The sequence below is a fragment of the Rhinolophus hipposideros genome, assembly GCF_964194185.1.
Source record: "Rhinolophus hipposideros genome assembly, chromosome: 7".
In the NCBI taxonomy this organism is placed as follows: Eukaryota; Metazoa; Chordata; class Mammalia; order Chiroptera; family Rhinolophidae; genus Rhinolophus; species Rhinolophus hipposideros.
Genome location: NC_138053.1, coordinates 41641907 through 41658433, shown reverse-complemented (window position 1 = coordinate 41658433; position 16527 = coordinate 41641907). Strand labels below are relative to the sequence as shown.

The 16527-nt window shown below is 34.5% G+C and overlaps 1 protein-coding gene across 4 annotated transcripts in view; it reads right to left on the bottom strand.

Moving 5' to 3' along the window:
* CETN3 (centrin 3) overlaps positions 1 to 16527 on the bottom strand; it is a 608779-nt gene that overhangs the window by 326214 nt on the left and 266038 nt on the right. The window contains exon 7 of one of the 4 annotated variants that reach the window (XM_081053674.1): positions 10364 to 10425. The exons of the other annotated variants lie outside the window; for them this stretch is intronic. Within the exon in view, the coding sequence (XP_080909800.1) occupies positions 10420 to 10425 (6 nt within the window). The 3' untranslated portion in view covers positions 10364 to 10419. The remainder of the gene's footprint in view (positions 1 to 10363; positions 10426 to 16527) is intronic. 4 annotated transcript variants of the gene reach the window in all.

The window sequence follows — 16527 nt, the reverse complement described above, 5'->3', positions numbered from 1 at the left end:
AAAATACATTTAGAGAAATTATGGCATATAGTGAAAGTCAAATTACAATTAAAAAGAAACTATGAAGAAATTTCAATATCAACCTTATTTAAATTAATAAGACTTCAAAATCTCCATACTTCTGGAGGTAACATGCATCTATATATATATAACCTAACCAATTTAGAGAGAAACAGAGAGACAGAGCGAGAGAGAGAGAGGAATTAACAAATGAGTTAGGAATAATAAGCATTTTAATATACCATTCTAACACTATAGTGATCCCTCCCAGCCTAGACTCCTTTTCAAATGTTCTCTCTCCCTTATCCTCTGTATGAGGTACATATTCTACCATTCCCTAGATTAGAGTGGCTATGAAACTTATAAGTAACATCAGCCTAAAACACAGCTGTCACCAAAATTTCCTTTGAATTTTGAAAACAGAAACCTGAACCAGAAGAAGAACAGACATTTTGTTCAAATAATAGGAAAGCTTTTCCCAATTTAGAGTCTCCATCCCTCTAAGGATCTTACATACCAAAACCATAATACTAGGAACATGCATGGCCATAGTTAGTGCTTTCATTCCTATAAAATGCTATCTCCCTTCCATTGTCTTGGATGGACAGTTGTCTATCTATCTTCAATGTTCATCTTTCCGCTGGTAATGGAAAGAATTAGCCTTCCTGTGTTAGGAAGATAAGACATGCACATAAGACAACTTACAAGTTCTCTTGGAGGGGAGGCTCAATATCCTTGATATCACTTTAATCCATTTAGAGTCTATTCACTTTGGAAGATAATTATACTTGTGACAATGGAAGTCTCTTTGCCTCTTGCCTTGCTGCCTGCCTTTTCCTCTGTTTGGAATACCCTTTATTCCCTCTTCAGAGTCACACTTATTCATTTTTCAAAACCAATTTCATAGGTAACTTCTAGGGGGTCAAATATATGGTGATGGAAGGAGAACTGACTCTGAGTGGTGAGCACACAGTGTGATATATAGATGATGCATTATGGAATTGTATACTTGAAACCTATGTAATTTTACTAACCATTGTCACCTCAATAAATTTAATTTTTTAAAAAAAATCCTTTGACATCCTAAGATTGAATCAGATTCCCTTCATTTGATGATTAATTCAACAAAATTTGATCTCTTACTATGTGTCAAGTACTATTCTATAGGTGGAAATACAGCAGTGATTGAATTAACTAAAGTCACTCCTAGAGCTTACCTCCTATTGGAAGGAAAAAGAGAATACATAAAATGCATAACATGCCACAGGGAATATTAAAACAAATAGTAAGTAAAACACAGGATGACAGAAAAATAAAGCAGGGTAGTGGGGGCTAAGAATTCTTACAGGTAGGATAATTGCTGTTAAACAGGGTGATCAAAGAAAGCATTAATAACACAACGACTTTTAAGCAGCACTCCCAAGGATGGACATCTTTGGGGGGCATTATTCTGCCTATCACAGTGTAATACAAGTATATCATTGAAAAGACATTTAGAGAAATTATGGTATATAGTGAAAGTCAAATTACAATTAAAAAGAAACTATGAAGAAATTTCAATATCAACTTTATTTAAATTAATAAGACTTCAAAATCTCCATACTTCTGGAGGTAATATGCATCAATATGTATATAACCTAACCAATTTAGAGAGAGAGAGAGACAGAGAGACAGAGAGAGAGAGAGGAATTAATGAGTTAGGAATAATAAGCATTTTAATATGAGATGCCCCTTTTCACCTACAGTCAGAAGAGAATTTTTAAAGCTAATACTCAGTGCTTGAGATGAAACAAAGAAATGATTGCTCTCTCACACGGGTAATAGAACTGTCAATTTAAGCAACCTTTCTGTAAAACAATTTTAGCAATATACAAGCTTTTAAAATCTCCTGTTTTAAAATTCTACTTCTATTTTAACATTATATCCTAAGAAGAAGATAGCAATGTAGAAAAAGATTTATGCAAAAAGATATTCATCACAGCAGAAGTTACAAAGAGTGAAAATTGGAAATGACAAATTGTGATACATCAATATAGTGGAATAATATACAGTCATTAAAATTGGGTTCCTAAAATTTTTAGTTACACAACAAAATATGATGATAAATGAAAGATTACATTCTTTATGTAATATGTATACAATTTCAACTATATGAAAATATACACACATGGACAAATGACTGGAAAAAAGTATCATGTGACTACTTCTAAGTGTTGTAGTTATGAGTGATAACTTTCTTCTTTATGCTCTTTTTATAATTTTTAAATAGTCATGTACATTTTACTTTAAAAACAACATACATTTTTAAAAAAGCGGTACTGTGCATTTGAATTAATAAACATGTTTTTATACAGATATTTTATTATCTCCTTCTACTTTCTTCCCCTGCTTCTTCCCCAATCAGATATGAGGTAACTTACTTGGAGTTAAGACTGTTTTATAAATCAAAAAATGAAAAAAGGGCATAAATTGCATCTATGCTCTTTTCTCATTCATTCATAACCTAAATTCTTTAAAGTACTAAATCCAATGCCATTTCAGATTTCCATATTTAAGTTTCAAACAAATTCTCTTTTCCATGAATTCTTCTACCTTATTCTCTAGCTGGACAGTAGATAACCTTTACAGAAAGGACAAGGTCTTAAACTTTAACTCTGCAAGTCATTCTCCCCACTTTCAAATCTGTTGAAATATAGCATCCTATGATTTTCAGACACATACAAAATTGAAAGGAAAGACAAAACAATGAGGATAGTAAAAAGATAAGTAGGCATTGGGGGAGAAGAGGAATGAATAAATGAAGCACAGAGAATTTTTAGGGAAGTGAAAATACTCTGTTTGATATTATAATGATGGATACATGTCACTTACACATTTGTACAAACCCATGGAGCATACAACACCGAGTGATCCATTATGTAAACTATGGACTTGAAGTGATAATGATGTGTCGTGTAGGTTCATCAATTGTAACAAATGTACCACTCTGGTGGGGGTTATTGTTAATGGGGAAGGCTATGCATGTGTAGAGGCAGGGATATATGGGAAATTTCAATTTTTTTTTAAGTGCGTTTTTCCAGGACCCATCAGCTCCAAGTGCAGTAATTGTTTCAATCTAGTTGTGGAGGGCACGGCTCACAGTGGCCCATGTGGGGATCGAACTGGCAACCTTGTTAAGAGCACTGCATTCTAACCAACTGAGCTAACTGGTCTCCCCTGGGAAATCTCAATTTTAATGTGAACCTAGAACTGCTGTGAAAATATAAAGTCATTTTAAAAATTACAAGAAGAAATAAAAGAAAATAGAGTAAATCCATGCCTCCTTATCCATTAAAAAATAATAAAATAACAAAGCTTTGTCTTTCATCTGCCAAATTTAAATACTAAATATAAAAGGTCAACATTCAAAATCATTTCAGCTAATTTGTTTTCATATGTTATACATATGTAAATTTGTACATATACATACATTATTTTCAAACAAGAAATATAGTCTATACCTAGAGAAACCAGTCTAGGAATCAAACATATTCTCCTTTAGCATTTGCCCTTTTTGATAATCATCTTTCTCCCACTTTGAAGAGAAAAAGCATAGAATCCCACCATAGTGCACTGCCTAAAAATTTCCCTGGTGCCCAACAAAGCAACAATTTGAAATATTATATCTGTGAAAACTTCTAAAATCAGAGCGAAATAAATACATGACTTAACTTTGTATCTCTCCTTATCTTTATTATTCCTATTTCCATTAAGAGCTAAGAGTGAAATTAAGACTGGAAAGTTTGGCTACATTGGAATGATTTGAACTTAGATATACTGATTTGAATTTAGCAGGAATGAAAACGATGTTTTTTTAATCTACTCCATCTTGTCTCTTCCCTGCCTATTGACAAGGCTCCTGAAGGAATCCTGTAAGTACTCAGACACAAAATACCAAAGGTACAGCCACCTTACTGGGTCCAAGCGACAAATTCATACTAAGACTCCATATCTGACTTATCTATCAGAATCACTGTGGAAATTAAAAGTGATATGGTTATCATGAAAAAATATATCAATTTTTTAAAATAGAAAAACAAAGGGATAGGTTTTGTGACAGAAAGGTCTACCTTGATGGATTTATTTGAAAGTGAAAACTGAACTTTCTAATTAGGTTATAAGGTGAACATTTTCCAAGAACTGAAAAAGTTAAGTCTACAGAAAAAATTTTGACGGAAATATATGTAAAATATTTTATAAGAAAGAAGTGCTTCATCAAACAATGTATTGGCATAGATGTATTGAAATAAATGATATTTATTTCACCAACTCTTTCTAAGTGTATTGAATCAAACAAGGTCCCTTTTCATGAAAAAGTAACAGGAATGACTGTCACTTGAAAAGCCTTGGGAAAGCCTGTATGTTGATGAGAAAGTAAATGACTATTGACTAGGTAATAAATCCTTTAGCAAGTCAGATGTCTTCTAATTCTTTGCTTACAATGAAATTGAAGGAGGTCCTGATCAAGTTGACAATTGAAATATAATTTAATAATACATCACTATATGACTTTTGACGTGAATGATGAAGAACTAAAAATAGTGACATTCCTATAAAAAATAAACTTTATTTCCATCTACTTAGTTATGGGAAAATATTTATCAATGTTTTCCACTACAAAAACAAAAAATAGCAATAGAATGAATATAAAAGTTGTCTCACTCTAGTAAAAAATAATATACATCCATGAATACATGATGTCTCAAACCAAAAAAAACCCTTTAAATTTTAATAATTAATTATTCAAGATTTATAAATTTGCATATTGATTTGCTAAATTATGAGGTAATAATAGTCGCAATGGTAATTCAATCCTGCAGAAAATTTCAACATTTATAGCTTTATGGTCAGAGGAAATAGAGATTTTAATTTCAATTAATACAAATATTTTTGCTGCCCAGATTTAAGATAAGGTATACAATAAAAGATCTGCAAGCATAAAAATGCATGATTAGGTTAAATTATTGTTATATTAAATCCTTTGAGGAAATGGGATGGCAGTATGAGTTCAAGGAGAAAAATCTCCAACAATTAAGGCATTTTATTTACTTTTTAGAATACGTGGTGTTGATTTGATATTATAGTAGTATTTAGATTCTGTTGGATACTTTTAAAAGAGTGACGCTATAGTTTTAGTATACAATGTTCAGATTTACAATAAACTGGAAATTATATCCTTTGCAACTCTTTAAAATTAGAATGAAAAATTTTAGACAGCAGTTTAATAGTGTATGAGGGTATACATAGGGACCACACAAGAAAAAAACTGATGATCATTTTACAACTTTATGTATCTTCCTCCCTTTAAATAAACAAAAGGGCAGTCACCTCACCCAGAAAATAAATCTAACCAGAATCCTCCATTTAGGCAAAGAGTTCTACAGATTGTTGCAGTAAAGGCTAAAGAGCATTTCCATTTGGGAACACAAGTTGATGTAATAAATACTAGAGAGCTTTAAACCCAATCTTACGTAAGAGGAAAATAAAAAGATTTCTCTGCAGAGTGGTAACTGGAAAAATTTGTTCATACCACACAATTTACGATTTGCCTCAAGAGGCCAAATGAACCAGAATGCAACAAGTACAGTGCTTTTGGTGGATGTGATCCCCTCAACAGACTACATATCCCCACGTGGTAAATCTGGACAGTTGAGAAATGATGATGGTCAATACACCTGAATTATCCGAATGGCTGGTTAATTTGGGGCCACACTTATGCCAGGATACTACATAGAGAACACTTGTGAATTATCCAAATGTGTATGGGCTGGTCTGGATTACACTGACAAGGGCAGAATTCTGCATTTTTTTCCTCATTTAAATGACTTGAGCTTCCTTCCTTTGACAGTGACTAAAGCAGCTCACTGCTCACAGCTCACTGCTAAACGGCTCTTTCATGCATTTAATTTCTTTGTTACTTTTTAGTGAGATACAACATAAAGTGCACAAATCTTAAATATACTGCTTGATTAATTTTTGAAAAGCATATGCCCATGTGAACTAATGTAGAATATTACTAACACCACAGAAGCCTCTTATTGCACCTTCACAGTCATTAGCACTCTCCCCATCACCAAAGGTTAGCACTATTCTGAATTGTATTACAATACGTAAGTTTTGCCTGGTTTTTGAACTTCATAAAGTGGAACCATACAATACATACTCCTTTACGTCTGGAGAAAAAAAAAAGACACGAGGTGATAGAACATATTGGCAATACATATGTCTGACAAGGGACTTGTACCAGGATATATAAATACAAATTAATAAAAAAGATAGAATCCAATTACAAAATGGGCACCAGACTTGAATAGGTGCATTACTAAAGAGAATAGCCAAATGATATATCATACTTTTGAGTATCTTCCCTTTAAGTCTTGAATCTTTTGAGATTTTAGACTCAAAAGCTTAAAGTTCCCTTACTTAAATTAACTAATTTCTTCTTTTACATATTCATAAAGCATTTGTTAAATATCTCTTATTTAAGGCACTGTGTCATAAAATGGGGAAGTAAGATAAATAATGCTCTTGGTCTCAAGGAATGAGAGAGAGAGTCCAGAGTTGAAATAAGTCTTGTGGAAAAATGACCATACTTCAATATAAATAGCAACACTGGCCACAATAGAAATAAAATATTGACTGTTCTTAATTGACATGGGGTGGAGGGGACAGTGGAGAGAAGTGATTAAAGAAGAAAAGGTGATATTTAGCTGATTTAATATCTTAATGTTATACACCTGAAACAAAACTTAGACAAATATCTCAAGGGAATGCCTTTCGTGATGACTTCCTTTCCCATTCTTCTCTAATCATGGAAGTCAGCCTTTGGTACTAAGAGAGGAGGATATAAAAAGATTTATATTTGTTGGATCAGAACTGAGAGCCATTTTTACTCCTATTTCTACTTTAACCTTGGTAGTCCAGAACTGGATGATTCTTTCCACTGTACCACATTCCACAAATTATTGGATTTTCTGACCCTAAATCTTAATACCCCACTAACCGCACTGCTGACAACTACCTGTAAACTTTCTTAACTTGCATTTTTAATGCTCAGGTCACTATCATCATGTATTCTTTCCCTCTATTTCTGTATGCCACACCTGGAAATCTGTTCAGTCTTTAGTTAACATAGTACCTTTATCCATATGAGTCTGTTTGCTTGTGTGTTTGTATTTTGATTTTGGAGTAATTTCCTGGCTTTATAATCCATCTGCATTTCCCCAAATTAACAAACAAACCTCTGGTCTTGCTCTTGATTTTTGACTCCTGATTTTCACTCAACTCTGAACCACTTCCACACTCTCTAGATCCATGGCTTTCCCAGTCTGGCCTACCTTACAACTATGTAAGTGCCAGCCACAAGAGAGAAGGAAATGGAATTATTATTTTCAATAAAATCTTGCAATTCTAAGTATTACCTTGTCTTGTACACCTGAAACTAATAAATTAAAATAAATAAATAAAAAAATCATGCAATGAATGCACCCTACTCATTTCAAGTCAGGATATCAATTTTTAAATCTTAATTATATATCATCCATATGTATTTCATGAATTTCTCTTATGCTTTGCAATATTCAGAGTCATAATCTGAAATGGTTTTGTCAAAATCTGGCCTATCTGCATCAGAATTTTCTAAAAGCATTGACTTTAAATAAGATTCTTAGACTTTGCTGCAACCAACTGACAGAATTTCTGGATCTGAAGCTCGTATATCAGAATTTTTCCTAAGAAGCTACAAAGGTGATTCTCATACACTCCAAAGTCTTAAAACAACTGAAATGCATCAATCGCATGAACAGATTAACCACCAACCAATTTATTTATTTTTGCCTACCCTTTGATAGGCATTATGGGAGAAATTCAAAGGACCTATAATAAGCTGACAGGGAACCCTCTGATATCACGTAAATAAGCCCAAAATAGCCTAACTGAGAGATGAAAAACTATATGGGATAGATTCCTGTTGTCCCTTCTAAAACACCAGATATGTGACCCAGGTCATCCTAGTCCACCCAATCTAAGACCAAGCTAGCCCAGATGAGAACTGCCCAACCAATGAACAGAATTGTGGGAAATTTTTTAAAAGAGTAATGTTTTAAGCAACTGAATTTTGAGGTGTTTTGTTACACAGCAAAAACTGACAGACCTACCAAAATTCCTTTCACAGGAACTTTGTGGTAAGGGTCAACACATTCTAGCACACATCGTCTCAGTGCAGAATAAACTTACTGTATATTCCATCTGGTGTGAATTTGTTCTTTCCACTTTTCTCATTTTCTCCCATTCATTCACAAGAGTCTTGTTGCTTACTTTTTCCTGAAGTGGTCCTAACCATGATTTTAGTTCTGTTTATTACACTTTCATTTCACTGACTTTTAATTCACCATCAACTACACATAAAATTTTATAACAGAGGCAAGGCATTCAATGAAATTCTTTTTTAAAAGCACAAATATCAGGACCTACCTAAATTCCCAACATCAATAAAATAGCTAGGTAAATTATGGAATTTGATGGAATAATATTTAGCCACTGAAAATGATGTTTGAAGAATATTGAATGACAATAAAAATTCTTATAATGTAATAAAAAGTGAAAAGAGCAGAATTAAAAACTATACATATAGCTATTCATATACCCATACATTAAAATGAAGGACATGCATTGGGATTCTAACAGTGGTATCTCTAATGACTAAGAAATGAGTTTTACTAGCTTCTATAATGTTTTTCTTCATCATTCTTATATAATGAGCATCACTTTCACAACCAGAAAAAAGCACCTGCTAAAAATAAATACATGTATTGTGTTCTTGCTTTCTCACATAGTTGTCCAAATTAATCTTTAAAATGTCTTTTGTAAATTACATTAATCAAAGTAAAAAAAAATAACTTTAAAAATGTTCATTTTGCCACTAGAGTTTACATTGAGTACTAGGGGGCTTTCACCCAAAAGATATCTAATATAGACACTATATTTGGTAAAAAAAATTAAAACCCAAATAAAATATAAAATAAGTACTTGTTGTTACTATAGCCCCAACAACTCAGACACATTTACTCTTTACTCTGTTTTTACATATAAATGATCATTAGTTATATTGTGGTTTTCTTTCTCAAAATGTAATTTTTCTATTTGATATGAAATGATGTATTAAATTTATTGGAGTTGGGATAACTAACCTACGTATCCATGAAAAACAGTACTTTTACTATAGTATTAGAGCAAAGACACAAATGTCATACTATAATAAATTTGTTTTTCATAGGGGTATAAATTAACAATTGTGAAACTATTTTTTGTGTACTCTAGGATTCAGCAAATAAATATATTGTGGGTATGAGAGCCAGCTATCTCATTGTCAGAGAAAGGATTTATAAATAAGGTAAGAGAGACAACTAGAATGGACCTTGTGGGGTTAGATGAGAATTGGGTGTATAAGTATAAATTCTGTTGTTGTTGTTGTTGTTGTTAAATATAAATGGATATACAAATATTTTTCCTAGTTCTGTCCACTAATTGTGTCTAGATGAAGGATTAAGCCAATAGAGGTGAACATGCCTAACACCCAGATTTTGGTTTCTAAATACCATTCTCCAAGAAGAGTAACCAGGGCTGGACTAGGAAAAATACAATATAAGCCTGGAAAAATTTATGGTGTCAAAAGTTAGAGTACCTTCTGATATGATGCACTAAGGACACAAAATCACTTTTCCACTATTTTTGGCAAAAATGCATAATAAAAAACTTGAACATGAGAGAACATCAAACAAACTCAAATTGAAATCAATTTATTCTACAAAATACTAACTGGTACTCTTCAAGATCACAAATGAAAAATTAAAAATGAGCAAATGCAACAATTAGAAGAGACTAAGGAGACATGAAAACTAAATATAATTTGGGGATTCAGGATTGCATCTTAGACAAAATAAAAACATTAGTAGGAAAATTGAAGAAATTTGAATAAAGTCTATAGATTGGTTAGCACTAATAGATCAACGTTAATTCCCAGGCTTTGATCTTTGTACTATGGTTATGTAAGATGTCAAATATGGTGAAGAAGGGAGAAGGAACTCTTGGTACCATTTTTGCAAGAGTTCTGGAAATACTTGAAAAGTAAAAGGTTTTTTAAAGAATTTAATGTAGAATATAGCCATTTTTTAAATTTTGATGTCAACGAAACTCCCTTCTGGAAGTTGTTCCTAATTCCGTATTTAATTGTAATTTTATATTTTTAAATACTTTCTTATAACATTAATGAACATACTAGCAGAAAGAAGAATCAAGAATTAAATGTTATGCAATAAAGTCTCACCATTTCTTCTTCCAATAACTTCTCTCCTTTTAAACTTGAATTATGTAATTCTCTATTCAAACCTGTAGGAGAAAGAAGTCCTTATTGATTTTTCTAACTTTATAAGTTGTACAGCATTGTATAAACTTCCAATATCATTGAAAAAGTATAATGCTATGATTCTGGACGTTGTGGTTAAATAATTGCTACTGTCTTGATAGCTACTCAGAATAATATCGTTAAAGCATTATTCTAAATTCTATAATTAAATAATTAGAGTTGTCTTGCTTGCATACTATTTTTATTAATTCTGCTGTTTTCCTTTTTTCTTCTTGAGACAATATTGATAGATGTCTGCAATGTGCTGTTTTTGAGAGGTTTTTTGTTGTTATTGTTATTGTTGTTTCCTAGAATGAAGTCATTGCAACTTTCAAATGATTTTCTTCCTTTTACATTTTTCCTTTATTTTTATTTTCCTTTTTTAAAACTTTTTTAATTGTGGTAAAATACACGTATGATGAAATTCACCATTTTAACCATTTTTAAGTGCACAGTTCAGTAGCATTGAGTATATTCACATTGTTGAAAAGTTCTGGGATTGATTCCTCTTTTTTTTTACTTTTATTCATGCATCCAAAGACACAAACCAAAGATAATTTGCTTAGTTTTAAGGACTATTAAGGAGAGTATCTTTCTGGTTTCGTGTACCATTTTTTCAGACATTATTTGAAATGATTCACATGAGATTTATAAATAAAAGTCATAGAGCTAATTGTGAGTTCAAATGATTAGGAACAAAAAATAAGCAAAAAGTAGAGAGCTAAAATACAGTTAATGTGACTCTGGTATAGGACTTGTCTATCTAATGAACTCAGCTGTCCTGAATATAGCATTTCCAGAAAAAGTAAGTAAAGAAAAAGGTCTCTGAGGAAATAAAATTAGTGTCACAAAATCCATGTCTTAAATTTTATATACTTCAGGCACAAAATAAACTCATGCCTTCATTCAAAAGTTTACTCTTACTTTAAGAGCAATGTATAATAATATACTTCACTACTGAGTATCTAAAAATCATCACAGATGAGAAATAGCAAATATGAAGTAAGAAGAGAAATGCTTATAGGCAATATTGGTAATATATGGAAAATAAGAAGTTCCATATGGAAAGGTACAGGAAAAACATGAAAAGTAGACACAATAATGTTATAAATAGAAAATTATGATTGTATTGTTAAGTAATTCAAAAATGTAATTCATATCTTGAAATTTCTTGAGGCTATTATAAATTGAAAAGAAAATTATGAGAATTGATGCTTATAATGATATGTTCAGTGATTATATTTTTAAATACAAGGGATGAAAATACATTCATACTTAGTGATATCTATGTTTTGGTATCAACAGGTTTAATTTATAGGCTATACTCATATGCTGCATTTTAGAATGCAAAAATAAAGTGACTTTTGTTTTATTTTTGTTGTTTAAAATTTGGGTGCTTCATACCAATGTGGGGGGTAGGGGAGCACATACTTATATAAGAAATTTGTACCAGAATCATTTTTTCCCCAAAATATAATGTCGTGCAACTAATTATTCTACTCCAATTTAAAAAATAAAATGAACAATGCTGGTAATAAGAATTCTATTATTTTAAAGTCATTTTTTTCTCTAAATGCTAAATTTCCATTAAAATGTACAAACATGTAGCATTGAAACAAGATGACTAAAGTAAACATTGCAGAAAAATCTAGAGAGATAGACTAGAAATGCTTAAAGACATATTGGGAAATGACCCCGGACATGCATGGAGAATTTTATATCTCAGGTACATGCCCTTGAGAAAACGATAAAGGCTTGAAAATGAAAATCCCAATAAAAATTGAGACTATAAGCTCTGTGAGTCCAAGAATATCATCTATCTTATTACTGTATTGTCAATGCCTGTTACATGGAGCCAAGACTGTGAGGAAAAACTGGGACCTGGAGTGGGTACTTTCTACACACTATTACTCTTCTCATTTTCTCATTGCTCAGTGAACTAAGGAAATGTGACACCAGAAGCAAGTAAACACAGTTCCTTTCTGGACCAAAAGTAATTTATTGTAACAAATCCTATGGATCTAAAGTAGCAATATATGGAGGGGGCAATCCATGATGGTGGAGTAGATAAATGCTGTGCTTGCCTCATCTATGAACTCATTAAAATTACAACTAAATTATAAAAATCATCAACCTGGAGAACCATCTGAAGTCTGGCTGAACAGAAGTTTTATAACTCAGTATATAAAGAAGAAGCCACATTGAGACTGGGAAGGGGTGGAGATGCAAAACAGATTGATCCCAAACCTCCAAATAAGAGTTGAGAATCAGGATGGATATCTCAGCCATGGCAGTTCCCCCAGATAAGTGAAGGATCCCAGCCTCACACTGGCCTCCACAACCCACGGTACTGGTGCCGAGGAGCCCCCACAACATCTAGCTGTGAAAAACAGTGGGAATTGCGACAGTCTGTGTGGAATGGAAGGCTGGGAGAAACCTAGACATCCTCTTAAGGGGCCCATGCACAGACTCACTAACTTGCCGGCACTCACCCCTGGGCTTTTGCAGAGGGACAGTGACTTGGGGGACATCAGAGTCATATGGGGAGCAGACTGAGGTGTGTAGCTTTGGGTTAAGAGCTGGAGAACAGTCACCATTTTTCCTGTGAGGACTCCTCCCTTGAAGCTAGCAGGCAGGCACCATCATTTTTGTGTTGAGTTCTCCCCAACATGGCTGAATCTGAATTTGATTGGTTTGATGAGCTCCACTGCTCCACACTGCTGACTCATTGGGAACCTGCCCTACCCAACTCCCCCAACACTAAAGGCACTTTCACTGGGAGCAGCCAAACCTGCCCACATTGTACTCTTTCTTGGAAAACTAACAGAGTCCACAGGCCCCGGGTGGATGGCAACTCAGTGTGCTCTCAGACTTTTGCTGGGTAAATCCAGGCTCAGCACTGGCAACTAACCAGAATCTACATTAACTTGGTGAATACATCTCTTCCCACTCTAGAGACTCCCTGAGATCCTGCCTCACCCAACCTGCCTACTGCATGAGGCTTTATTAGCAGATGAACCTTAAGGAAGCCAGCAGGTGGCAGCATGCCTCTGGGCGTCCTGGCTTTTTTCAGAGCTATTCCAGGCCCAGCACTGGTGGCAGACATCCTCAGTTCACAGTGTGGCCTCTCCCATGTGCCTCTAGGTTTAGCACAGGCAGCGAGTAACTGTAGATGGTCCTATTGGGTAGTTCCTAGCTGATCACAGGCAGTGGGTGATCTGGGCCTGCCATTAAGCCCCTTCCAAGAAGCCCCAGAACCAACATATGTGGAAGTTGGCTTCAGACCACAGCAGAGCACCAAGCAATTAGCCCCATAAGTGACATACCCAAATGGCAGTCTCAACAGGCACCCTCTGGGGTGAATCCCACTCAGTGAGGCAAGCCCCCAGCATAGCAGCTGGTAAGCTACAGACGTGGTCAAACCCCACAGCCAAACAGCCGGAGGGTCAATCCCACATAGTGACATGCCAATAGCAATCAAGGCTCAACAGTAACAGGAGGGCACACACAACCCACACAAGGGACACTCCTGGAACATCCAGAGCAGGTGACCAGGGAGACTGTGCCAGGGTACCTACTACATGAGGCCACCTGGCCAAGACTGGGAGACAGCAGATGTACCTAAGACATAGAAACAGAGAGGCAGCCACAATGAGGAAACAAAGAAACACATCCCAAATGAAAGAACAGGAGAAAACTCTGGAAAAAGAACTAAAAATAGAGGCAGGCAACCTACCAGAGACAGAGGTCAAAATAATGGTTATAAGGACGCTCAAAGAACTTAGTGAGAAATTCAAGAGATAGCAAGCATAAAAAAGGACATAGAAACCATACAAAAGTACCAGTCAGAAGTAAAGAATACAATAACTCAAAGAATGCACTGGAAGGAATCCCTAGCAGACTAGATGGAGCAGAGGACTGAACTGGTGATTTGAAAGACAAGGTAACAGAAAACACCCAATCAGAACAGCAAAAAGCAAAAAGAATCCAAAAAACTGAGGATAGTTTAAGGGGCCTCCGGAACAACATCAAGTGTAACAACAGTCACATTATAGGGGTACCAGAAGGAGAAAAGAGAAAGCAAGGAATTGAGAACCTACAGTGGTGCCTTGGTTTTCAAACGTCTCCGTTGACGAACATTTCAGTTACGAACACTTTGTATTTGTAAATTCTATGGATCTATGGCATCATTAGATAGTAAAATTCATGCTAAATTTGCAGTTTTAGGGGTTGATTTCAAAGGTCTGGAACAGATTAATCCATTTTGTATTACTTTCTATGGGGAAACTGTGCCTCAGTTTTCGAACATTTCAGAACTTGAATGGTCTTCCGGAACAGATTATGTTTGAAAACCAAGGTACCACTGTATCTGAAGAAATTAAGATGGAAAACTTCCCTAATTTGGTGAAGGAAATATACATACAAGTCCAGGAAGCACAGAGAGTCCGAAACAAGGTGAATCCAAACAGGCCCACACCAAGACACATTATAATTAGAATGGCAAAGGTTAAAGACAAAGAGAGAATCCTAAAAGCAGCAAGAGAAAGGCAACTAGTAACTTATAAGGAGCTCCCATAAGATTGTCAACTGATTTCTCAATAGAAACTTTGCAGGCCAGAAGGATTAGCACAAAATATTCAATGTGATGAAAAGCAAGGAACTACAACCAAGATGACTCGTACCCAGTAAAGCTATCTTTTAGAATCAAAGGACAGGTAAAGAGCTTCCCAGACAAGAAAAAGCTAAAGGAGTCCAGCACTACCAAACCAGTATTACAAGGAATCTTAGAGGAACTTCTTTAAGATGGGGGAAAAAATAAAAAAATAAAAATTATGAATAATAAAATGGCAATAGCTACATATCTGTCAACAATTGCTTTCAATGTAAATGGATTAAATGTTCCACTCAAAAGGCAGAGGAGGACTGACTGGATAAGAAAACAAAACCCTTACATATGCTGCCTACTAGAGAATCACTTCTGATTAAAATACCCACACAGATGGAAAGAAAAGGGATAAAAAAAGATATTTCATGAAAATGGAAATAAACCCATCCCCAAAATCTGGGGTAGCAATACAATACTTATACCAGACAAGGCTATAACAACAGACAATGAAGGACCCAGTAATCCCACTTCAGGGTATTTATCTGAAGAAACTGAATCACTATTTTGAGGGACATATACATCCCTATGTTCATTGCAGCATTATTTACAATGGCCAAGATGTAGAGGTACCTTGGGGGTTTGTCGATTGAAGAATGGATAAAGAGGTGGTGGTACATATATACAATGGAATATTGCTCGCCCAGAGAAGGCAATGGGGTTCTTCCCATCTGCGTAGCATAGACGGACCTGGATGAAGGGCACTGTGCTGAGTGGAGTGTATAGTGTATGACAGAGAAAGGCAGATGCAACATGATTTCACTTATATGTGGAATCTAAATAACAAAATAAACAAAACAGAAACAAACAAAAGCAATAAATAAAGTAGCATTATATGTTGTTTATTTTTTTAAACCAGCTCACAAAATTTCCCCAGGGTTTTTGTGACAATAGCTTTATTAGACATTTCAACAAGCACAGCAAGTACCTTGCTAACTGCTGTGTACACACAGCATTCTTTTTGGCCTAGCCTGCCTCTTCAAACCCTATGTCTGCTCTGAATATATCCAATAATAGAAATTTTGGAAACTGAGCTCTCTGTGTTCTTGGAATGTCGCAAATTTAAATATGAATGACATTTTTCATTCTTTTCTTTATGAAACCTGTATTGAGTATCTACTCTTACTAGTTACTCTACTAGACACGGGAAATGGAATGGTGAGGGAAACAGAAAATACTACAAAAGTAGCAAAATAAAGAAAACTATAAAAAGTACTGGAGGTAAAATATGGGGTTGAAATCAAAATAACAGAAGGAGTAGGGGAGGTGAACTGATTTAATCACAAAGGGCTTCCCGAATAGGGGACATTTAAGCTAAAATTTGAAGAATGAAGCAGCATTTAGTTTTTTTAAGAGACTGAGGAAGACGATCCTCTGAAGCAGGAAGGAGCTCGCCATGTGAAGGAGCTGAATCAAGATCAGG